Source organism: Morus notabilis, unplaced genomic scaffold (genome assembly GCF_000414095.1).
Source record: "Morus notabilis unplaced genomic scaffold, ASM41409v2 Scaffold248, whole genome shotgun sequence".
NCBI lineage: Eukaryota > Viridiplantae > Streptophyta > Magnoliopsida > Rosales > Moraceae > Morus > Morus notabilis.
This window is the reverse complement of record NW_010374042.1, coordinates 226,054-244,229: the sequence shown is the minus strand read 5'-3', so window position 1 is coordinate 244,229 and position 18,176 is coordinate 226,054. Positions and strand designations below refer to the sequence as shown.

The window sequence follows — 18,176 nt, the reverse complement described above, 5'->3', positions numbered from 1 at the left end:
TTGTGATAGAGTGAACCATTATAAACCTGTGTGTCCTTTTTCTTTCGTTTTAACGATGAATCGATACATTTTTAATATGCCTTGAAAACAAACAGCATAAATCTGAGAATATAACTAGTTTCGACCGGTAACTCAATGGGCCACCAAGTGGTAATCCGGCGTAATCTTGTTGACGAAATTCCACTGTCAACACTACATAAGAACCATAAAAATATTTCACTGAAGACAAAAGAACTATTAATTCAATTAAAAGTTTAAAACCTAAAAAAACTAAAGCTAGGTAGTGCCTCCAAAGGAAGTAGTGGACAAGACGCATAGATAACAAAGTTAAGTATAAGTAGAAGAAAAGTTTTTCCTTGTTAATAATTTCTTATTTTCAACCGTCATCATAAATTTATAACAAAAATTATACAATTAAGAATTAATTGTGTATTTGTTTATACAACTCTAATAATGACTTAAATTATGTATATAAGAAAAAATCACTCTAATAAAAAAATTAAAATTAAAATTATATAAAAAAATACTCTAACAATATGATTTTAATTATGAAATGAACGAGATTGGATATAGAATGTTTGTAGATTAATTAACAAAGTAGATCTATAAAAAAATGAGTAGATGATGATTAGGCACCCACTTCTAAGCCCCTTCCCATTAGAGCACGTGACACGTGTGTAGTTTTGTTTTTGTAGCTTGTATTGTGTGAGTGTGTATTGGGTGGCTATTTGCTAATCATACACGCACTTATAGAGTAACCCACACTCTGTTTTTTACCCAAAAAAAAAAAAAAAAAAAAAAAGGGTGCGCAGCCTTTCCCCAAAACATTAATTTCCCAAAACGCCCATGGTGACCCCTACCTCGGCCAATAAAAATCAAATTAATTGCAGGTTTCACTGTGACCCACCCGCAAATTTCTCCTCCTAATGGACGGTCATAAGACTATAGCTCACAGTAAGCGTCTTTATCACCGTATTTGTGTATTTTATTTTGAGTGCCTATTTTTTGATTTATTTATCTTTCGGGCCTCCATATTTGAAACAGAACCTCCCACCTCCGTAAGCTTCTTCTTTCTCTCTCCCGAGATTCCCATTTTCCTCTCCTCTATATAAGCTTTTTCCCCTCTTCTTTCTCGAAACACAAACGACTCTCTCTCTCTCCCTCTCTCTCTCTCTCTCTCTCTCTCTCTCTCTCTCTCTCTTCTTCTTCTGTTTCTCTCTCTAGAAACCGAAAATTTCATCCCATGGGATTCCCAGTCGGATACACAGAGGTCTTCTTCCCAAACCTCTTCCTTCACACTCTCTCTCTCCTCGGCTTCATCCGGAACCTCATTTTCTCTCTCTTCCACTTCCTAGGCCTCTCCGATTTCCTCGAAACCGACGTCGTATGGCCCCAATCGTCGTCGCCGCCGGCGCAATCGCCGGAGAATCCGCCGGTGTCGGCTCTCCTGATCCGCGAACTCCTTCCGGTGATCAAGTTCAGCGATCTTGACTCCGTCGCCGGTGCCGGAAACTCGCCGGAGAGCTGCGCGGTTTGCCTTTATGAGTTCGACGGCGAGGAGGAGATCAGGTGGTTGACGAACTGCAGACACATTTTCCACCGGGCTTGTTTGGACCGTTGGATGGATCACGATCAGAAAACGTGTCCGCTTTGTAGAACGCCATTTGTCCCTGATGAGATGAAGGACGAGTTCAATCAACGGCTCTGGGCCGCGTCTGGAGTTGCCGATTTCTACAGTGAGTACAGTTCGTTTGAGGTTGGTAGTTAGAAACGGGGTTCTTTTTTTTTTTTTTTTTTTTTTTGGGTATGGCTCGCTTTCTGAGTTGTGTATATAATACATGGAATTTGGTACAAAAAGAGAGAATTTTGAATATATTTATGTATTATATTATATGCTTAATCTTAACTCTCAAAGTTAGAATTCTCAATCAAGCAACTTCACTACTTTTTTTCTACCAAAAAAAATTTCGTTACTTTCTTATGTTATATATGTATATATGAACATATATATATATATATATATATATATACTCCCCAAGTATAGACGTTTTTGGGTCGTCTAACTTGGATCCAGGAGTAATTAATCTAATCAGTCCAGTCCAGCTCTTGGAAAGAAAGTCGCTAATTATAGAAAAAAAAAAATGGTGAAGGTGGGTCACGGGTGCAAATCATTAGAAATGGTCTAAATGTGGCCAAATTCGCGTACTAGAAGTTATAAACAGATAAAAAGGAAGTAAAAACGCAGTTTTGGTTTTCTGATTTGCCTACTGATAATGTTGAAGAAAAAAACATATGTCAATTATGGGATTTTATGTGCGATTCATTTTTTTTTTTCTGAAAATAATAGGCACTGATATTTCAATGTGGGAGAACCAGGAGTTTGTTAAGTTACTACGGTAGGTGCAGCCAGGCAGGTGGCTAACCGATTTTTTGGGATCTTGTCAGTGTCAGTTAACAGTGAATCTGATCAGGTCTACTTTTTTTTTAAACGAAAACCTCTTTAATTTCACGCGTTTGGTAAATTATAGGACGTTTGGTTTATGTATTCAGAATTATTCTCGTTTTACGTATATTTTTTATGAAAAAAATACTATAAAAAATTATAAATCATGATTTAGACAATTTTTTTTACGTGAATGTTTAATGAGGTTACGTGAACATTATGAGCGATTTTTTTTTTTTTTTGAAGTTAGGGATTAACCATTTTGAGGGAAAAAGTTAAGAGTTCTCCAATTTCAAAATATTTTTTATAGGGGTCAATTCGATGCAAAAAATCAAATTAGTCTCATTAAATGTTCATTTGGAAAAAGCTGTATTTTTTACTATCTTTTTAAATTGACCAACATTTCAATGAATTTTAAAATTTAGGGATTAATTGTCAAGATTAAAAGTTGAGAGGCCAATTTATCAAGCTCGTAAAGTTAAAAAGATATCCATACGAAAATGCTTTTTAAAAATTTTCATTTATTTTTGTGGAATTCTGAAATGTATCTTCCTCTTAAAATATTTATTCTTGGTTTTTAATCCTAGCAATTCACTTTTTAAACTTTAAAATTCATTACAATGTTAGTCAAATTAAAAATGAAGTTAAAAATTTAGACGATTTCTTACATGTGAACGTTTAATGAGGCTAATTCTAGTCTTTTATTATCAAATTGGTCCATACATACATATCATAAGTGATTTTTTTTTTGAAATTGGAGAACTCTTAATTTTTCTCCTAAAATGGTTAATCCTCAATTTGAAAAAAAAATAAAATTCTGCTCATGATATCTGTACAGGGATCAATACGATGTAAAAAGATCAGAATTATCCTTACCAAATACTGTGGTAAAAAGGTTTGAACAATAATTCTCTTTGACCAACATTAGAACGAATTTTTAAAGTTTAAAAGGTAAATTGCTAAGATTAAAAATTGAGAGACCAATTTACTAAATTCATAAAGTTAAGGGGTATCGAAAAAATAATCTTTCTTTTCACATATTGTTTTTCAAGAACTAGGTAAGATAAGTATCATTTACCTTAAATTTTACTCCAGTATTTGCGGTTTGTTCTATAGATGTATAAGAGCCGTCAAAAATTACACGTCATTAATTATTTGTCAAATTAATTTAGTTGTTCAAAAACAACTAATAGCAATATATTTGCTTTGCATCGTATTAGAGATAATATCTCTAATGCATTGTTAAATTAATGTGCCAATATCAAATTCTGACATTAAAAAGGTACAATCACTTTATAATACATGTTATGATAAATTTAGAATATGTAATTATGTTATACATATGTTTAATTTTAACATTTTTTAGACCTCTAATTTCAGCATTTGGTTGCTTTTTTTTTTTTGCTGAATAAAATTAGTAGTTGGTTGATGTTTTGAGCCATTTAATCAATATGGTATGACTATTTTTAAATTATTTTAAAAGTAAAAATTTACTTTTACAAGTTCTAAATCTTAACAATTGCACTAAAACCTTTAAAATAACATTATGTATAGAAACACAAAATATAGGAGCATTTGCAATGTAAGGTTAAGTTTTAACATTTGAGTGGAAAGATCATTCTCTAAAATAGTATTATTTTTGACAATTTTGACAAAATGCTATGTTTGAGGCAAATTTAGCACCAAGTAATTAACCATTTACTGCTATTGGTTAATCTATTAGACTCTAAAGTCAGGTTGTCGATCTTATGAAGGGCATTTTATTTTTCTTTTTGGATTTTTTCTGTCAATTCATATTATTTTATTTGCTCCAGCCTTCAAGTGACGGCCAAATAGCATGGGAGATGTGCTTAAGGCACGTTCCCTTTGTAACTTTTTTTTTTTTTTTGTACTTTTACAATTTATAGCTTTCATTTTTAAAATTTTTTTTAGAAAATAATTATATTTCATTTAAGAAATTATTTCTCTATTAGAATATATAAATAAGTATGCAAATAATTCAACTTATAATTTGAATTGAACTAATTATAAATATATTTTAATGAGAAACAATAAAAATAACAAGTACTAAAGTAAAAACTTCCAAGCAAAAGGTTGAACAATTTATATATAAGCATGCAGCTAAGAAGTTGAAGAACAAAAAATAATATATAATGAGAAACAATATAAATACAATATTTAAAAAAGAACAAAAACAAAATAAAACACTCTTTAAAGGGAAAATTTTAGGAAAAAGAATTTTATAAGCAACATGAAAATAAAATTGAAAAAAAGAAAAAGAGAAAGAGAAAAAACCAATAAATAGTCCAAAAAAGAACAAAAATAATTAGAAAAAGAGAATAAATAGAAATTAAAAAAAAAGCTAGCAACCAAATAGTTGAAGTACAAAATTCCATACCTCAAGATATAGATAAAAAAAAAGTAAAAAAGAAAAGTTTGAAAGCAAAAAAAAAAAAAAAAAAAAAAACCTTAAAAAATAAGAAGAAAAAAGAACAAAAATTTAAAATACAATTAAAGAAAATGAAAAAAGAAAAAAAACTGAGAAATAAAATTTTAAAAAAGGTTTAAAACAAGCAAGTAAAATAAATAAATATATATATAAAAAAGTGAAAACAAGCAAACAAAGAGTTGAAGTACCAAAGTTAGAAAGAGGCATCCCCTCTTCTTATATATAGAATGATATAACCATCGATATGGTCTTTTTTTTTTTTTTTTTCTCCCCGCTCTCTCAAAAATCAATCTCTAGAATGCAATACATATATTTTGAAAGAAGAAAGCAACATATTTGGTCAGTTTAATTTGACAAACATGTCTGTTATAAGCTTATAGTTTTAGAACACGTGGTACACATTTGGTTAGAATATGTCACATTGTGCATTGAACTTGAGAGGGCTGCACCACATTCTTCTTGTGTTATTAAATGACATTCGCTTAGAATTTGGATAGTTTGTCATATTCTGAAGAGCACCCCAATTTCACTATCTAGCTATTCTTTTTTTCCCTTTTTTTTTTTTTTTTTTTTTTTTTTTTTTTTTTTTTATTTTTAAGAACGGGGATTTAAACTCTAAATTTTAAAGTGGAGTTAAATGTAGAATTAGTAGTCAGACTATACCTGCAACCATTCAATTTTCGTGTTTCTATTGCTATATAATTTTGGAAAATTAATTAACATGATCAATGGTGATGTAAATGATATAGTAAGACACACTCTCTATAGTTAGTGTTAACTTAAAAATTAGGTAGTAGGATACCGCTAACAATATTTTTCTTAACCATCATATTCACAATCTTTGTTTTATTGATTGTACAATTATTTGATCTATGTGTGGGCCACGCTTCCATTGGCATATTGGGAATGTCCAGCTAAGAAGTCCACATTTTCTTTTATTGACGCTGTGTCTTGAAGTTGGTTGTGAAATTTTTTTTTTTTTTTCTTTTTTTGAACTGGTTTTGAAGTTTTTAATACCGTGGTAGTACCAAATTAATTATTTCTTTTGAATGTTTGAAATGAAACTGGTAATGTTGGAAAGTCAAAATTCATCCACAATTTTACTAAATATAAAAAATATAATATTTCCATGTGTAAATGCAGTATTAACCTTAAAATAATATCCTAAAAATATTTTAATGTAATATTATGATTGATGTGGCAACGTTAATTAACAAAAAAAAAAAAAAATGATATGCCAAACTTAAAAATTTTTAGTTGTCTCCACAAAAGAAAATTTTAGAAGGCCAAACGTGTATCTATGAATGGTCGTCCCTCCATACAAAACACGCGGCATTACTAGCTAGCTAGAAGCTAGTGCCTAAACGCATACCGATATGAAGTTCAAATTAGAAATTAGCTATTTTAGTTTAATTATTGAGAGCTAGGAATAGCTAAACTAGTTTCCTTGTTGATAGTTGAATTTTAAAAGTGAATGAATCAATGGGAGGTTCTGGCCCCGTACTACACAGAGTGTCTATACGTGGTACCAGAGGTGTATCTTTCTCAATGATTTCTACTTTTCTAGTTTGAAGTACAAAGTACAAACACTGTACTTTTCTTTTTTCACTTTTTTTTTTCAAAAAAAAAAAAAAATCACACGAAGTTCAGTTTTTGAGATGGGACTTGGGAGATGTACAATCTGATTCATCCAATTGTATACCCAAGAATCATTTTCTATACAAGTTGGTTAGCCCATGTTTATTTTATTAATTTTAGTTAAATTTAATTCAATTTAAACAGTGAATACAATTTAAACTCACATTTAATAAACATGCAGTTTAAATTATATTTACCATTTGAATTAAGTTAACGGCTTAATTTATGCCTAGTTTATTTAACCGATTCGAGTTTTCAGTTTTAAGTTTTTACAGTAAAAAGTTCTTAGAAAATGTCACATCTAACTTTTTCTGCTACAGTAAAAGCTCTCAGAAAATATCACATCTCAGCTCGAATTGAAAACTCGAATCTGCGAAGTGAATGAGGCCTTAGAGTTTAACTCTCTCTCAAGTTCAACCGTTCATATCATTTTTAAACAGTAAAAAGTGTTCACTCTCTCTAATCTTCACACCTACCAAATACAAATTCAAATTTTATTACATGTTCAAATTAAAACTTTAACAACACATCTAAACTACAATTTAAACTACACAGTTTGAATTTTTCTGTTCAAAATAAAAAGTTCAAACTAATAAAATTCAAACCAATGAACTAAACGAGGGCTTACTCTCTTCTAATTGAAAAAATATGCAAAATAAACATGTAATTCTAATACAAATCTAACGGCCGTAAAATTTATTTATTTTTGTCTTACCAAAGAAGTTCCAAAAGAAAGAGAAAATATATGCTATATCATATTCCAAGAGTCCTGACTAATTAATTATGATATGAGACTTTTTTAAGGTCAAAATGCATTTACATTCAAGATGTGAAATTTGTCGATCTTCTCGTTAAATTAGAACCCGTTTAATTTGCTGATTTTAGTTTTTAATTCGAGTTGAAATATAATTTTATGTAAGAATTTTTTATTGTAGTAAAAAAAATTAGATGTGACTGTTTCTGAGAGTTTTTTACTGTAATAAAACTCGAATTTTAAATTTAAATCAGTAAAATAAACGAGACTATATTAAACAACAACATTTTTTAAATCTACAAATAGTGGATAAAATACTTTAAAAACTACAGAATGGTTCTTAAATACTACTCTAAACACACTATTAATTTCAGAATTCACTACGCATTATTTGTGGGACAAAAAGGGAAAAGAAAAACTGTAGGTACGTTGTCTAATGACCCGTCATGTGTCTGCATGTCTTGTCTTCTCAAGCCTTTAATTCCCATATTTTTTTATGCAATTTTATTTTCTAGTTATAAGACTCTTTTTTTTTCACAATTTAAATTATATTACTATAATATTTTTTCTCATAAAAATTTAAATTTAATTTTTTACTATAATATTTTTCTCTCAATCTACAGAGAGGTATTAAAGGAGGTGGATGCGTTGATATTCAGTTTTTTTTTTTTTTTGTTGTTGTTGTTGTTGTTGTTGTTGTTGTTGTTGCTGCTAAAAAGTGTTCAGTTAGTAATATACAGGCACAGCAAAAGAAATTGGACTCTGTGCTTGGAAATATCCCTATCTCAGGCGCTGTGGCCGCTGTAAAAAGAGCTTGTCATGACCTGCTAAAAGGGCATAGGGCCTTTGCAACAAGATACCCACTTGATTTGGACTTGCCTCAAAATTGGTAGCCCAAATCCAAATCCATTTGTCATTCTGGAAGAACATATACACATACATCAAATTTAACTTATGAGTTAGGATTTTTATTCCTTATTTTTAATTAATACTTTATTATTAGTATAATTATTTGATTAAAAAAGTTATTATTTAAGAATAAAAGGTAAAAATTTTAACTCATGCACTCGTCTTCTTTCTTCTAAAAATTAAACATGCACTCCTTTTATATACTAATTGAACTTCATGTACGTGTAGAGTAATCCGTGTGTTAAGTTTTGATCACTTGTTATTATTATCTTTTTAAGGAGTTATTATCATTTTTAATTCCTTTAAAAGATCTTAGTTAGTTAGTTAGAGCTGAAAGAAAATAAAAGGTCAAAAAGGGTCAGAATGAAAAAATAAATAGGTTTAGCGCAATAGGAACCAAAATTAAAAAGAAAAAAGTTCAGGGCAAAAACAAAAACAAAAAAAAAGGAATAAAAAATGACCAAACGAAATATAAATAAGTTTTAGAGCAAAATGAATAAGAATGAAAAATAAAGTTTTAGGGCAACAATAAGAAAAAAACCTAAAAAAAGACCAAAATGAAGATGTAAACAAGTTTTAGGCCAAAAAGAATCAAAATAAAAAAAATAAAGTTTCAGGGTAAAAATAAAAAAAAGATTAAAAAATGATCAAAACAAAGAAATAAATAAGTTTTAGAGTAAAAAGAACAAAGCGTCAAACAATAACCAAAATGATAAATTTTAGGGAGTAAAAAGCAAGAGGAAAAATTTAGAGAGAAAAAAAATGACAAAATAGAATGACAATGTTTTTTAATAGTGTTTTTGGGTGCTCTGATTTATAGAAAAAAGATCTAAAGCAGAAGCCATAGGAAAAAAGACAAAAAAATCTGTGTCAAATAATTGAAGCTATAATTTATGAATATCGCAGGAAAAAGATATTTATATAAAGATATATTTGAAGAAAAATTAATTTAACTGATTAATTAAAAAATATTTTAAATTATCATAAAAAAGTATTTAAAAAGGATATAATTGAAATTATATAAAAATTAGAGATTAAAAGATGTAATAAGAAAAGATAAAGGAAGAAAAAGAAGAAAAAAAAAAAACGAAAACTTAGAAAAATTAAAAAGAAAAAATTTTAAAAAAAACTAAAAAAGGACATACGGCAACGCAAGGGGGCAATAAAACGTATTCTCTCTTTTATAAGTTTCTGGGGGCGTTTTGTTGTCATTTTTTTTTTCTTTTCTTTAGCTTTTCTTTTTTAAGTTTTCTTTTTCTTTTTTCTTCTTTTTTCTCTCTTATCTTTTTTATTGCATCTTTTAAATTTTATTTTTTATATATTTTTAAATATATCTCCTTTAAATACTTCTTTTACGGTGATTTAAAATATTATTTTTTCTTAATTACCTTACTAAATTAATTTATTCTCAAATATGTCCCTGCATAAATATTTTTTATCCATAATTATCATAAATTACAGCTTCGGTTGCGAAAAGTTTTTTTTTTTTTTTTTTTAATCTTTTTTTCTCTGTCTTTTACTTCAAATATTTTCTTCCACTTTTGTCTTCATTTCTTTTATCCTTTCTTTTGTCTTTCTCTTTTTTTCCAATGATTTCTATAATCGTTTTTGACTAATATATAAAAAGATAAAATTATTTTGGTACCTTCTGTAATTGCGAAACACCTCTATAATATCCTATGTTTTTATTAATATTAAAATAGTACCTTTAATTTTAAAGAAATACTCTTTCGGTATCCTGACAACGATTTTTAGGACATAAAATGTCAAATGTACCATTTTTATTAATTAAATAAAAACTAATAATTTAAAAAATATTTTTTGAAAATTTTTTAGAACATTTAAAAATGAAAAATTAAATTAAATTAAAATAATTTTAAAGTTATTAGTTTCTATTTAATGATTGAAAAATATCGTCTGGGCATTGTGTGTTCTAAAAATCAGTCTTAGAGTACTAAAAAAATGTTTTTTTTTAAAGGTGAAGGTACCATTTTGATATTATTAAAAATGCAGGGTATTAGCAAGATGTTTCGCTATAACAGAGAGTATCAAAATGATTTTATCCTAATACATAAAATAGTTAAGGTGAGTTACTGTAATTGTCTTCGTTCGCGGCAGCATATTAGAGATTTTTAATTAATGTTAATTTATTTGGAAGATTTAGGAGTTTTTACGCTTTGTTAAAATGTTAATAAATAATGCGATTTCTAGTTAAACTGGTAGATTACTGATGAAATGCGTTGATATCAAAATTAATCCGGCAGAATACCGGTGTTAATATACCAGATTACTGTAGAGATGGCCACCGAAGACGTCTAGTTATCTCTATATTTAAAAAGCAACATAATCTTGTAGATTACTGATCGGTCGCCTCTATTGATTGTGACGACATAATCTTATAGATTATCAGTGGTAATCTAGCAAATTGATTACTCAAAGAGTCTAGAGCTGACGACCAACAGGTGCAATTTATTCAGAGCACATTTGGTTGACCTTTGATAAGTACTCTAGAGTAATAGAATTCTAACTCCTCCCCTTAGGATGTCAGAATTCTTAACACATCTCATTACAGTGGTATTCCTTAAGATTCTCTTCTTAAAATTTGAGCATTGTTGTTCACCTACTCCTCTTAAGCATGGGCCCTTCGGACATAGCACACTCGTGTCATGTCTTTTATCGGAAATTTTTTAAAAAATTTATTACTTAATATTAGCTTATATATTTCTACTTTAAGACTAGAACAAATGAACAATTTAAGAAGTGGAGTTTTTTAAAAGTCATATTTTTAATAAGTCAGGTACATATCCTATAATTTTCCCTTAAATACCAAGTCAAGCTCAAGTGAGCCCCTCACTATTTTTCTTACGTAACATTTGATTTGATGGTCAAAATTATAATGTAAATATAGATAGGATATAATTAAATTAGAATAGGAATAGGAATTTTGTTTTTCAATTCCAATGTTTGGTTCAAAATTGTGATTTTCGAGAGCAGTTTACGGTATTAGGAAGGATAATGAGAATGTTAATTTAATGCAAATATTAAGATAGGGCGAGTTAAATATATAACTTAATCTTATTACCACATGTTGAAATATAGCAAAAAACTCAGAATATTTTACAAATAGTAAAAAATTAAAATTATTATAATAACTATTACATGATTTTGTAACATAAAACGTAAAAATCTTACAATACTTACTGTGTATTTTATTATTCCAAAAATATATAAAAAAGTTACTAGATTTTAATTACACTCTTATAAACATGCCATGTTGTGTAAGTTTTATATTAAAAGATATTGCAAGATATAATTAATATTGGAATTTTGGTTGATATTAGTTTGGAATGAGAAAAGTATTCCAGTTGTCCAATTTATGTTGCTATATGCATGCATTTTATTTATTATTTATTTATTTTTGTAAAATAACCATTCCATAGGAATGGCTATGCCTAAATTTTTTTTCCTCCTCAACCAAACACAGAAATAACTAATCTTTAGGAATAATCATTTACTTTAATGGTCATTGTATCAAACCAAATATAACTTAATATCCGTTTTGTTCATGGATTAAAACCATGTGATTAGAACTATTTTCAATTTACGTGTATTTTTTGTGAGAAAAAATACTGTAGCGAACCACAAATCATGATTCGAATCAGGGAACGAATCACTCTACCAAACATACTATTGTTATTAATATTTTTAGGATCGCTCTCCAGTTCAACAAGTTTTTGTCGTTTCTGATCCAGCATTCTTTATTGACCATTGGATGAAAAACGACGGGATTTTCTGACACACAATAGTGCGTTTTAATGAAAAAAAAAATGTTGAATAAAGGAACAAGGGTAGAAGAAAGAAATGACTTGTAGTTTTAACAAATCTTCTCTTAAAAATCATCTTTCTTTCTCAAAACTCATCCCTTTCTTCCCCTTGGAGCAAAAAATCTATGTTCCTGTTTCTAAAACACACTCCCACGCAGCTTTACCTTTCCACCTTGCCCTAACTTTGAGGGAAAATCATATGTAACTTCCGCAATCTGAGTGTAAGAAAGTAATAAAACTTCAAGAAGAATCGTCTATTGCATTGTGTTAATCTAAATAAGACAATTTCAGCAAAAAATTAGGTATGAATCTCTCAATTTCTCGCTTAACCTCTGTGTTGATTTTCATTAAATATTTAAAAGTAGATATTGCGTTAGATAATGTCATGAGTAAACACATACGATTGATTCTGATTGTTGTGTGGGAAAATGTGGATGACGCGTGGAAGAACAACAGTGTGACATGTGGCCTTGCTTTTCCTCAAAAGGTAACAACCCTCGACGCTGGGGACTCCCTTTCCTTTTACTGCAAAGGAAGCCCAACTTAGGATGCCAACTCCTCATGACGACGACAGGTCGTACTGTCGACCTTACGACGGAAATCCTTCGGGAGAAAATCAATTGCCAAGAAAGACAACTAGGTTGAGCAAACAAAGACGGCGAGAGGAATGTCCCAAAATGGGAAGCCTGACATCGCAAGTTGTGTGCAGAAATGGGGGATGTCTGTAGTGCAGGCATTAATTGCAAACCCTTAAACCGCCCTACGGGGGACAAAAAAGGGTTATAGGTACGCACAGAGCCGTAATAGGAGACTAATTGACTGAGTGAACAGTTCGCAAAGTGATTAGTGGGCTACGGTCTGGGCCTAGAAAGGCAGACCACTTGAGTGCTTCTGCCTACAAAGGAGACCCACCCAATGAAGGAAGCTCGGCTATAAAAGGGGCAAAGCCCCATACAGTAAAGAGGTTCGCTTCATGAGAGAGAAAAAATAAGAGAACAACAGTTGATGTAAATTGTAACAATCTCAAAAAGAATATAAAACTACAGTGGATGTAGCTGTTCATTAACAGAGTGAACCATTATAAATTTCGTGTGTTCTTCTAATTCAAGCATTCTTTCTCATATTGCTCACCATTCTAAAAATACAACAAACACTTCATTGCATAAATTGAGTATACAGTCAATATCAAGCCGGTAATCCAACGGGATACCTAGAGGTGACCCAGCCTATTTCTGTTGACGAGATTTCACTGTCAACAATTGGCGACTCCGCTGGGGACCGAACCCAGAATCTCTAGTTCATACGTTTGACCCCCAACAACAACATAGTCAGCAAGCATGCCTCCAAGAAGAAAAATTGAGGCCATCAACCAAGGCAGCCAAATGGACAAAACCGCCACACATCTGGTGAATGACGGGATGGAGGAAGGTCTACCTCCGGTCAGAAATGAAGTCCCGCCACCAAACGTGCCGCAGCCGGACCCTGTGCAGATGCAGGCCCAAATAACCACTCTAATCGACCTGGTACGTGGACTAATGGCCGTAGTCGAGCGCTTGGACGGAAGGAACTCTATGCCACCTCCAGAAGACGCCCCGAGGCCGCTCGGAGCTGCCATGGCTGAAAACCACAACCCCGGTGACCACCAACATGTCCTAGAAGGAATCGGGGACAGTGAAAATCATAGAGGCCATCCTAGGCCTCGACCTTCCTAATCCTCCGGCAGCCGTCGGGCTCCGGGCTCCCGTGGACCGGATAGCGAGAGGCCTGGGGAACCCCGAGGTACTACCCTAGAACCCAGGAGGAAACTCACCGGGAGACTCAGGGTCCGTACAGGTGGGCGGGCAAGCAAGGGGCGGACCCAACGTCCAAAGGGTAGAGGCGTCGAGAGTAGCTGGCTCAGCCATCTCGGCAGAAGAAGCGCGCGCCATTATAGGACGTATGGCTAGCCTAGAGCAAAAACTCACGGGCGATGTCGCCGGCCTAAAAAAAAATATAGGGCAAGTGGCCGAGGTGGTAAATGTCGACATCACGCCTAGCCGCACACACGACCATCCATTTACCGCAGAAATAATGGCGCCACCTCTCCCCGATAAATACAAGTCACCGTCGATCCCACCATATGATGGTCTAGGGGATCCCGAGTCCCGACGATCACTTGGAGATGTACACATGACACATGCTCTTACATGGGTATGCCGAGGAGATTATGTGCCGAGCCTTCCAGAACCATTTAACGGACTCTGCCCGAAGATGGTTTCGGACGCTGAAGCCAAACTCTATCTCAAGCTGGGATGAGTTGAAGGAAGCGTTTTCCCTCCAGTTCATAGGGGTTAAAAAATATATCCCCCTAAAGCAGAATCTGACGACGATATACCAGAAGCCAAACGAGTTGTTAAAAGAGTGGCTTGCAAGATATGGGGAAGCTGTCGCCCACGATGGACATAACTGACCGGGAGGCCTTGATGGGGGCATTGTCTAGCATGAAGAAAATTACCCCTTTCAAGAGAGAGCTTAACCAAAAGCCCCCATCCAGCTATAAGGAATTCCTTACATGAGCGTAAGGCTACATAAACGCCGAGGAAGCGGATGCGAACGACCCTGAGCACAGGTCCAATAAAAATAAGGGGACCGAACAAGGGTCGACGCCAACAAAGCAGAATGGAAAGAAGCGACGAGGTGGAGGAAGCAGGGACAAGCAGCCCACTTCGACATCGAACACTCCAGAAGCCAAGAAGCCGAGGCAAGAGGAGAACCGTAAGCCTCAACCGTTTCAAAGGTACGATTCCTACCATGAATTAACAGTAGGAGCCGAGGAAGTGTTCAATCAGGTCGGCCGCAGGAATTTATTGCGCCGCCCAGAGCCAATCAGGTCAGACCCCAGCCGAAGAAACCAGAAAAAATACTGCAGGTTCCACGGCGAGGTCGGCCACCACGCCAACGATTGCATCGATCTTAAAGATGAGATCGAGAGAGTAATCCGCGAGGGGAGGCTGCAGGAGTTGAAAGCCGAGCGGAGACCTAGAAACGATGGTCACGGGGCCAGAATGACGGTCGACGCCAAGAGGAGAACCAGCGCCCAGAGGACTGAGAACCCGTCGGCCTCATACGAACTGTCCTCAGCGGCCCCTATGTAGGAGGAGACTCAAGGAGATCTCAGAAGGACTACGCCTACGAGGCCAGAGGGGTTTACCAGGAAAGGTTCTGGAGTGTCTCCACTGCAAAAACACCAACGCCGACGCTATGGCAAAGCTAGCATCTTCAAAAGACTCCGACGCACTAAGGGTCGTTCCTATTAAAGAACTGGAGCAGTCAACCATTGAGAAAATAATTGAGACATTAATCATCCAAACAGGCGAAAGTTGGATGACGCCGCTCATCCAATACCTGATGGATGCGAAACTACCAAATAATAAATACGAGGCCAGACGGATCAGGTATAGAGCTGCCAGATACTTATTGTACGACGGTTTGCTTTACCGACGAGGCTATTCAACACCTTTACAACGGTGCCTGGATAATAACAAAGCCCAGAAGGTCTTCCAAGAAATCCATGAAGGAGTCTGCGGTAATCATACAGGGGGGCAGTCTTTAGCTCTTAAGATTTTGAGGCAAGGGTACTATTGGCCCACGCTTAAGAAGGACGCATACCAATACGCTCGACGTTGCAATAAGTGCCAAAGATATGCCACAATTCCTAGAGCACCCCCAGAAAACCTAGCTCCATTCTCAGTTCATGGCCCTTCGCCAAATGGGGGGTCGACTTAATTGGGCCATTACACCTTGCACCCGGAGGCTTTAAGTTTGCCATCATCGCAGTCGACTACTATACAAAGTGGGTAGAGACAAAGGCTCTGACTATAACCACAGAAGCAGCTTGCACCAATTTCATGTGGAACAACAGTGTGTGCAGGTTCGGGGTCCCCCACTCGATAGTGTCCGACAATGGGAAACAGTTCGATGATGCCTCAACACGAAGATTCTACGACAGCTTGGGCATTCGAAAGGACTTCTCGGCGCCGATACATCCACAATCTAATGGGCAAGTCAAAGCAGTCAATAAAATATTAAAGTATACCCTAAAGAAGAAGCTCGACGAACTAAAGGGAAAATGGGCCGAGGAACTTCCCAAGGTCTTGTGGGCATACAGAACGACGAGCTGAAATACCACGAGCGAAACGCCCTTCTCCATGGCGTATGGCGTCGAGGCAGTACTGCCTGTAGAAATTGAGACGCCAACTCTAAGAACTGTAGTCTACAACGACGACGGTAATACATAAGGCATGAATGGAGAACTTGACTTGTTAGAAGAAAAGAGACTCGACTTCCAACTATGTCTCACCGCCTATCAGCAAAGAGCAGCACGATATTACAACAAGAGAGTTCGACAAAGGAGGTTCGTCTCGGGAGACCTAGTATTAAAAAGGGTGACGCAGAGTACAAAACCCAAAAATACGGGTCCTCTAGGCCTAACTTGGGAAGGGCCCTACCGCATAAGAGAAGTGTTGCGTCCTGGCACCTACATTTGGGAAAACCTTGCCGGCAAGAGAATTCAACACCTATGGAATGTAGAACAGCTAAGGCTGTACTACCAATAGTGTATGTAATTCTTATGCATCCCAATTATATATTTTTTACAATTTAAATAAATTGATGTGTTTATAGAAAGAAAGGAATCCACTCCTTAATAACATGTATGCTTTAAAAATTAAGGTATATTAAACAGACATGGGGGGCAGAGGTCTACGGATCGCTAAAAAATGACATAACGACCCCAAAGGGCAAAATTAGAGACTCCTCCAAAAAGGAAGGAGAGGTGAACACTTAACAAAATTTTAAGGGATTTTCTAAGACGACGACCCCAAGGGGCAAAGCTAATGCCGACTCTTCCAAGGAAGAGAGGCAAGGAAAAACTTAGAAAATTTTATGAAATTTTCTAAGGCGACGACCCCAAGGGGCAAAAGCTAACGCCGACTCTTCCAAGGAGGGGAGGCGAGGAAAACCTTAGAAAATTTTACAAAATTTTCTAAGGCGACTACCCAAAGGGGCAAGGAAAGCAATAAAGACAATTATATAAAAATTCCAAATATTATATAAAGAATGTCACACATTACACAAAAATATAGAAAAAAAGGAGAAATCCTAAGCATCGCCGCCAACCGCCGAGTCATCACCGTCAGGCGGAGAAAAAGTGCCGTCACCAGCAGGAGGAGGAGGAATATAAAGAAAGCCTAGATCCCACTTGGGATGCTCTTGCTTAATTAGATCAACAATTTGTTAACCAGTAGAGTGGAAGTCTTGGTGCGGATGTCGATAAGCTCCGGAGAAGCCTTAAACTCCTTAATAATCTCCGCACGCCTGGCATCAAGCATCGCTGAGGCCTCGGCTTCAGCCTGCCTCTTCCCCTCAACTGTTCCTTCGGTAAAGCACTTCTTCACAGCCGTTGTTGCTTCAACTGATTTCTTTTCAGAAGCCTCTGCCCGCCTCGTAAGATCTTCGACCGCAGCCCTCAGACTGGCCACCTCATTTTCGAGACTCCGTAGCTTGGTTAGTTCTCCTTCCAGACTCTCCAGCTTGGCCACAACTACGTCCCTCTCCTCTATGGTAGACATATGCTTTTTATTGGCAGCATCAAGAAGAGAGTTAAGCTTGGCCTCCACGTTGTCCATCTCCTTGCTAAGTTCCTCAACCTTGACTGGATCAATGAGATTGAGAATGGCAAGGACTAGGCCCTAAGAAAGTTGGGAGTCAGAGTAAAGGTACGTGGAACGAAGCTTTTAAAAAAAAGAAGAGAAAAACAAGAGAGGAAAGCACGGTTGGAACTTACATGAATCTGGAAGGAAATCTGCTTGCGCTGACGATCCACCAGAGAGGACTGAGCGGCGGAGATCCAATGCGGTTCAAGGAATGATTCGTATAAAGCCTAGAAGACGAGGGAAAAATGAGGAGGAAGCTTCAACATAGCCCCAATCTCGGCGTCAGAAATATCCGAGACTTGGAAATTGGAGTCCATGATTTTTGCACCCGGCATAATCATGCGTTCCCTCGGCGCCGGAGGCATACCAGCAACGTCAGGGATCGGGACAGCCGGCGTCCACATCCCAGTCTCCGGTGCCTTCTCTTTTCACCTTCTTTTAAGCGGCGGAGCTTCCGCCCCCGACC

The 18,176-nt window shown here is 35.0% G+C and overlaps 2 protein-coding genes across 2 annotated transcripts; both read left to right on the top strand.

Moving 5' to 3' along the window:
- The first annotated feature begins 1,063 nt into the window (after positions 1–1,063).
- LOC21404323 (E3 ubiquitin-protein ligase RHA1B) lies at positions 1,064–1,873 on the top strand. The gene has a single exon (XM_010114645.2). It carries the CDS (start codon positions 1,244–1,246, stop codon positions 1,766–1,768), a length of 525 nt encoding a protein of 174 aa, XP_010112947.1. The 5' UTR covers positions 1,064–1,243; the 3' UTR covers positions 1,769–1,873.
- Positions 1,874–15,257: 13,384 nt separating this feature from the next.
- LOC112094742 lies at positions 15,258–16,177 on the top strand. Its single transcript, XM_024176445.1, has 2 exons — positions 15,258–15,631; positions 15,928–16,177. Exons 1-2 carry the CDS (start codon positions 15,258–15,260, stop codon positions 16,175–16,177), a joined length of 624 nt encoding a protein of 207 aa, XP_024032213.1.
- The last annotated feature ends 1,999 nt before the right edge of the window (positions 16,178–18,176 follow it).